At 42.9% G+C, this 6,961-nt stretch overlaps 2 protein-coding genes across 3 annotated transcripts; both read left to right on the forward strand.

The window, feature by feature from the left end:
• The first annotated feature begins 262 nt into the window (after window positions 1-262).
• EMB2217 (Pentatricopeptide repeat (PPR) superfamily protein) lies at window positions 263-4,370 on the forward strand. Of its 2 annotated transcripts, XM_089626848.1 has the most exons (3): window positions 263-2,936; window positions 3,672-3,742; window positions 4,148-4,370. In XM_089626848.1, exon 1 carries the CDS (start codon window positions 418-420, stop codon window positions 2,884-2,886), a length of 2,469 nt encoding a protein of 822 aa, XP_089482974.1. In that variant the 5' UTR covers window positions 263-417; the 3' UTR covers window positions 2,887-2,936; window positions 3,672-3,742; window positions 4,148-4,370. The 2 variants fall into 2 exon arrangements, with proteins under 2 accessions (XP_089482974.1, XP_089482972.1); XM_089626846.1 differs by lacking the exon at window positions 3,672-3,742 and having other exon boundaries at window positions 4,148-4,369.
• A 1,352-nt stretch (window positions 4,371-5,722) lies between these two features.
• Window positions 5,723-6,478, forward strand: LOC149385024 (uncharacterized). Its single transcript, XM_089626221.1, has one exon. The coding sequence runs from the start codon at window positions 5,723-5,725 to the stop codon at window positions 6,476-6,478; it is 756 nt and encodes a 251-aa protein (XP_089482347.1).
• Window positions 6,479-6,961: the final 483 nt, after the last annotated feature.

Below are 6,961 nucleotides of genomic sequence, written 5' to 3' on the forward strand. Positions count from 1 at the left end.
GTCTATAAAAGATTAATAATGAAGCAAACTTACCCATTTTTTTTACTGAATTGAATTAATTGGAGATACGAAATGATGAGAAAACGAGAGAATGAGATATTTGAGAATAGAATGATAGAGAATAATGAAATAGGGATTATATAAACTGCAATGGTATTTTTGTTCGAAATTGAGTAAAAAAATGTAATTTCAAATATTTTCGAATTAGTGGTCTAACTTTAATATTTTTACAACTGAGATCTACGAAATAAAATTTCTCACTGAAAAACTTTTCTACAAAGATAATCCCCGGTTTATGGAAGCTAGGGTTTTAGCGAAACCCAAATTCAGGTGCTGACATCCTCACTTCCTTAAATCCTACTCGCGTGTATACTAATCCCCCAAATTCGAACAAAGAAGAAAACGAAGATCATCCAGATGATTCTCACCAGAAAATTAAGCCCTAGAAGTTGGTCCAAACTCATCAAAACCTCTCGTCCTCGTTCAAACGACTTATACAGTAAGGGAAGTAGATTCAACCTATCGAGCTCCGTACAAGAAAAACCCAACGTCTGGAGCAGTTTCGGCTCCGTCAGAAGCTTATGGTTCGTCGCTAGAAACTCAGGGTCGATCAGAAATTACTGCTCCGGCGAGAGCGAAGCGAACAAAAACAAGAAGCCCAACGAGTGGACCGAGGAGGTGGAGTATTTAGACGAGTCAGGGAGCGTTATTTTCAGCGGAAAAGGAATAAGGTCGGTGGAGCCGGGACGGGATGATCATGTCCTGATCGGCGAGCTCAAGAAGCCGATCATGAACGCCTCGGCCGTGGCGAAGATCGTCGAGGTCGTGAGCCGGTGGAAATGGGGACCGGAGCTCGAGACTCAGTTGGAGAAACTCCAGTTTGTGCCGAGCATGGTCCACGTGGCTCAAGCCCTGAAGGTGATCAGAGAACCGGACGCTGCACTCAGCCTGTTCAGGTGGTCGAAGAGGCAGCCCTGGTACTCGCCCAGCGATGATATTTTCTCGACACTCTTCGATGCTCTGAATCGTGGCAAGAACTTCGTCGAAATCCAGGCCTTGTTCGACGAGATGGTGAGGGATTCGACGGGGAATCTGTCCCCCGGCGCTTGCAATCGGGTCGTCCGCTATCTGGCCAAGGCTGAGAAACTGGAGATCTCCTTGTGCTGCTTCAAGAAGATTCGGGAATTGGGTTGCGAGATAGACACCCAGACGTACAACGCCCTCATATCTCTGCTCCTGAGCAAGGGATTGCCTTACAAGGCGTTTGAGACGTACGAGAGCATGGAATCCTCGAGCTGCTCTCTCGACGCGTCGACCTACGAGCTGATGATACCGAGCCTCGCGAAATCCGGGCGCCTCGACGCGGCGTTCAAGCTCTTCAGCGAGATGAAGCTGAGGAGCATAAGGCCCGGGATGAACACGTTCACCTCGCTCGTCGATTCGATGGGAAAAGCCGGGCGATTGGACACCTCAATGAAGGTCTACGGCGAGATGCAGGGCTGCAAGCTGAAGCCGCCGGCGGTCACGTTCGTGTCTCTGATCGAGTCCCACGTGAAGGCCGGGAAGTTAGACGCCTCATTGCAGCTCTGGGAGGAGATGAAGAAGTCCGGGTTCAGGCCCAATTTCGGGCTATACACGATGGTCGTCGAGTCTCACGCGAAATCCGGGAGGCTCGACGTTGCTCTCTCGGTGTTCACTGAGATGGAAAAGTCTGGTTTTTTACCGACCCCCTCGACGTACTCTTGCCTTCTCGAGATGTACTCGGCTTCCGGGCAAGTCGACCCGGCCATGAAGCTCTACAACTCAATGACCAGCGCTGGTCTGAAACCCGGGCTGAGCACGTACACGTCGCTCCTGACTCTTCTCGCAAACAAGAAGCTCGTTGACGTGGCGGCGAAAATCATGCTCGAGATGAAGACCATGGGGTACTCGGTGGACGTGACCGCGAGCGACGTGTTGATGGTTTACATCAAGGACGGCTCGGTGGACCTTGCGCTGAGGTGGCTGCGGTTCATGGGCTCGTCAGGGATCCGGACCAACAGCTTCATAATCAGACAGCTGTTCGAGTCGTGCATGAAGAGCGGGCTTTTCGAGCAGGCCAAGCCATTGCTCGACACGTACGTGGGGTCGGCCTCGAAGGTCGACCTGGTTCTCTACACCTCCGTGCTGGCCCAGCTGGTGCGGTGCCAGGACGAGCGCAACGAGAAGCACTTGATGGCGATTTTGGGGGCGACCAAGCACAAAGCGCACGACTTCATGTGCGGTCTCTTCATGGGAACGGAGCAGAGAGAGAAAGCGGTGCTGAGCTTGGTGAGGGAGTTTTTCCAAGGCATTGAGTACGAGGTGGAGGAAGGGCCGGCGAAGTTCTACGTGAACGTGCTGTTGAACTACCTGGTGTTAATGGGGCAGATGAACCGGGCGCGGTGCGTGTGGAAAGTGGCGTACGAGAACAAGCTGTTCCCGAAAGCCATAGTGTTCGACCAGCAGATCGCGTGGTCCCTGGACGTGCGAAACCTCTCGGTGGGGGCGGCCCTCGTGGCGGTGGTGCACACGCTGCACAGGTTCAGGAAGCGGATGCTGTACTACGGCGTGGTTCCGAGGCGGGTCAAGCTCGTGACGGGCCCCATGTTGAAGATCGTGGTGGCCCAGATGCTGGCCTCCGTCGGCTCCCCCTTCGAGGTCTCCAAAGTCGTCCTCCGGGCACCTGGGGAAGCCGTCATGGAGTGGTTCAAGAAGCCCATTGTGCAACAGTTTCTTCTCAACGAGCTTCCCTCAAAGTCCGATGTTTTGATGCACAAGCTCAACACTCTGTTCCCCTCCTCCGCGCCGGAGCTCAGGGCTCTCTCGCCCCCCAAATCCAGTCTTGTAGGAGGGAGGAGAGTGTGACTATTGCTTCAAAACGTGCCATTTTCTTTGCTGCTTTTTGTAGAATCCAGGTAAGGGGGTTAGAGAGGTCAATTTCCATCTCCGCCTTTTCGAAACCAACACAAGTGATTTGAATATCGCATCTTGACTTCTACAAAAGTCCGAACGTATTCCCAGCATGGTTACTCGGATGATATCCTCTCTCAATCATATGAAAAAGGTTTTTACACATGTAAATTATGTCATGACAGAGATTTCACGTTGTCGTTGAATCGAGTACTGCAAAAGTTTCTAAATTGTCACAAATAATGTTGCATATTCATTTTTTGGATTGTTCTATCTGAATAGCCACTTAAAAAGAAAACAAAACTGTAGACAAGATTTGTTTATATTAGCCGAGGTTTTAAATACCGTTTTCGTTGCTGTTTCGAGCTTTCTGATTTATGAAAAACCGTCGTGCCGACGAAAGAGGTTTTGTATAAATAAGCTTATAATGAATTTTCTTTACATTATTTGCCTTTTAGGTAAACAATTTACAAGGTTAACTCTCCCTTTTAATGAAATAAATCAAATATCTATCATACCCTTTTCTAAAAAAAATGTAAAATAAAAATAACAATCAGATCTCTTTATTATATTATTTTTTATATTAAAAAAAAAAACGAATTTGACCTAAAGAAAATATTTAGGTCATAAGCATTTCATCCTCTCTAATGGAAACTACTCACCATAATCTAATCCAACTTTTTTTTTCCTTAGTCTTTCTTCTTCTTTAATGAAAATCTCACCCTAATCATCATTTCCAGCTTCAAAATTCGTGAGAAATAACTCAAGGCTTCCATTGTTGAGTTCAACAAGTTGAAGAAATCAAACATTTGTAATTTTATCTCAAATTTCTTACTTTAAATCTCTTATTTACGGTATATTTATATTACTACGTAAGTATTTTGTAGTTGAGAGTTTAAAAATACTAAAAATGTATCAAGTGTGTGATTTATATTTTTTCTGGATTGAAAGCCTGAAAGTTTCGGAAGTTTTCGAGGAAAAACAAAGAGGTACGACCAGGTCAACTATTCTGGAAAATTTCTCAGTCGGCTTGGTCGACTTGGTTGAACCGGTTGATTTGGTCGATCTAGTCGATCCAAGAACTCATATTGTGAATTTTTTTTTTATATTTTATTTGTAAAATCCATAATTTTTTTTATTGATCTTGTTGATATTTTTTGTACTCGGGTAGTGAAATTTTATATATTCTAGTTGCTAATAATTTTTGTTTTTGAAGGTTATGGCGGAGACTGTTGTGTATTTTCAATATGATGGTGAATGGAGAAAGAAAGACGGAGAGTCATACCAATGGAGTTCAATGAATGAAGACTTAAAAAGTATGATACTAGACAACGTAAATAATGTTACATTCTCTTGTTTTGTTGAAAGAATACGTGAAAGGCTTCTTGTGAACACATCAACAAGGTTGAAGTTGAGCTATATATCTTTGATCTCAAAACCAGCGAGACCTAAGTATATTTTGGATGATATTGACGTCAAGTGTTATCTTTTAGACCGTTGTGCCGTATCTCATTGTCGAAGTGTGTTGTATGTCGAGCTTATTGAAGAGAGCGAACGTAACGAGGATGAAGTAAATGAAATGCACGAGAAGGAGATAGAAGAAGAAATTCGAGATGACTATTTTGATGTTCACATTGAGGCTCCGATATCGTCCGATGTTCCTTTTACATCCATCCAAAAAGGTAATCTTCCAAGTGAGCCTACTTTTGAGCACACATCCGATCGAGATGATATGACCATACGTTCAAATATGGGTATTGAAATAGATCATTGTGAGATATTATAAACCAATGATTGTTGTACGGCATACAACTATGAAGATGGTCTAATTGTTTTCATTGGAGAAGAATTCAAGAGCAAAGAAGACGTTAAGAATTTGGTCATCGATGCATCGCTAAAAGCTTGTTTCGATTTCAAAATTATAAAGTCGACGAAGACATTGTTTGTGGTGAAGTGTGTAGTTGAGGATTGCGAATGGAAGTTGCGAGCGGCGATCGTCCCAAACTCTGGTAATTTCTCTATCCGAACATACAATAATATACATTCATGTTCTTCTAATGCCGTGGATAAGAGAAACCGACAAGCGACTGCGAGTTTAGTAGCCGACATGTTGAGAAAAGAATACCCGGGCCAACTTGATACACTGGTTCCGAAGGCGGTCATGAATACTATGAAGAATCGTGGGGTGACAATATCGTACCACAAAGCTTGGAGGGCCAAACAAATGGCAGCAAGTGGTATTAGAGGTGCACCACACATGAGCTTTACGTTACTTCCCCGTTACTTGCACATGTGGAAAAAAATTAAACCCCGGAACGGTCACAGATTTGGTTGTAGACGATAATCAAGTGTTGAAGTATTTTTTTCATGGCGTTGGGGGCATGTATTGAGGGTTTCAAGGCAATGAGGAAGGTGATTGCCGTGGATGGTACTTTTTTGAAGACCAAGTATAGAGGTACAATGATTGTTGCCACAGCTCAAGATGCTAACTACCACCAATATCCTCTCGTATTCGCGGTTGTTGACTCGGAGAATAATGATTCATGGAGGTGGTTTATGAAAAAACTACAAGAGATAATACCTGATGATGATGAGTTGGTCTTCATCTTAGATCGACATCAAAGTATACTCAAAGCAGTGGCCGAGGTCTACAAAAAGTCAACACATGGATTCTGCGCATGACATCTTTCTCAAAATATCAAGACACGGGTTAAGAGTAAAGCACGTGACGACCCTGAAGTTGATAAGGAAAAAAAGGGGTAAGACATATCGTTCTATAGAAACTAAGTTCATGGATATTGCTGAGTCATACACAATATCAGAATTCAACCAACTCTACGGTGACTATAAAAGTAGGTATCCAAAAGCAACGGAATACCTTGAAAATAGTGTTGAAATTGGAAAATGGGCTAGATGTTATTTTCCGGGTTCTCGTTACAACATCTTAACTACGAATGGCGCCGAGTGCATCAATGGGGTGTTGAAGAAAGCAAGAGCGTATCATTTGATACCTTTGGCCGATGCAATTGTGGAAAAAATTTCTGAATGGTTTGATAGGCATAGGAAGGAGTCATGTTTAGGATCTTCCTCTCAACTCTTAACTCCAGCGATTGAGAATGAATTACATTCAAGATACAAGAAGTCGGCGTTCTATGAAGTTCGAGAGTTGAACATGAGTACTCTTGAGTTCCACGTAACAGGAGAAGATGGTAGTTTTTTAGTGGATTTGGAGAAGACAACTTATACTTGTAAAGTTTTTGATATTGACAAAATTCCATGTGCACATGCCCTAGCTGCTTTCCCCGGTGGTCCAAACAACATGTATACGATATGCTCGAAGTATTACTTGAAAGAGTTATGGTCATTGGCTTATGTTCAGACAATCTACCCTGTTCCAGAATTGTCAGAGTGGATAGTCCCAGATGATGTGCAAGACATAAAAGTCTACGCTCCAGAGTTCAAAGCCAAGCGTGGAAGACTCCAACAAACGAGATTTCCTTCAGTTGGAGAATACCGAAAGCGTAAAATTAGAAGTTTTGGTCAATGAAATTTGACATGATATTGCGTATTTCTTAACATTATGTTATTTATACTATTTTGTTTTATTTGAATGTTGAACTTAATTAACTATTTTCATGATATTATATTTTCTACTTATTTATTTATTGTTTAGTCTTTAGTTTTAAATTTTGAAAATATTTGATTAACCAGGTCGACTAGTGTTGAGTTGAACCTGTTTTCTAAATTTTGAATGAAAAACAAAGACAACCACAACCTAGTTTACGTGGTCGTCCAAACAAAGAGCACACTAATCTAAATATTTGTTCGACCGTAACTACCAAAGACCGGTTGAATCAGTCGCCTAATAATGAACAAAAACTGGTTCATAATTACTAGTGCGACTGAGATGACTAAATATACGTCGAACTAGTCGTCCTAATAATGAACAAAAACTAGAGTATTTTTCATGCCAACGAGTTCAACTAGTTCGACATGTACAAGTGGTTAGGTTAGTAATAGAGTGGTTCAA

This window comes from Urtica dioica, chromosome 9 (assembly GCF_054948205.1).
Source record: "Urtica dioica subsp. dioica isolate 48M chromosome 9, U.dioica_male_clone48M_v1_H2, whole genome shotgun sequence".
NCBI classification, from domain to species: domain Eukaryota; kingdom Viridiplantae; phylum Streptophyta; class Magnoliopsida; order Rosales; family Urticaceae; genus Urtica; species Urtica dioica.

Bases quoted from the DNA above. Each gene is read 5' to 3' on its own strand.
- EMB2217 (XM_089626848.1), top strand. From the start codon at position 418: ATGATTCTCACCAGAAAATTAAGCCCTAGAAGTTGGTCCAAACTCATC.
- LOC149385024 (XM_089626221.1), top strand. From the start codon at position 5,723: ATGGATATTGCTGAGTCATACACAATATCAGAATTCAACCAACTCTAC.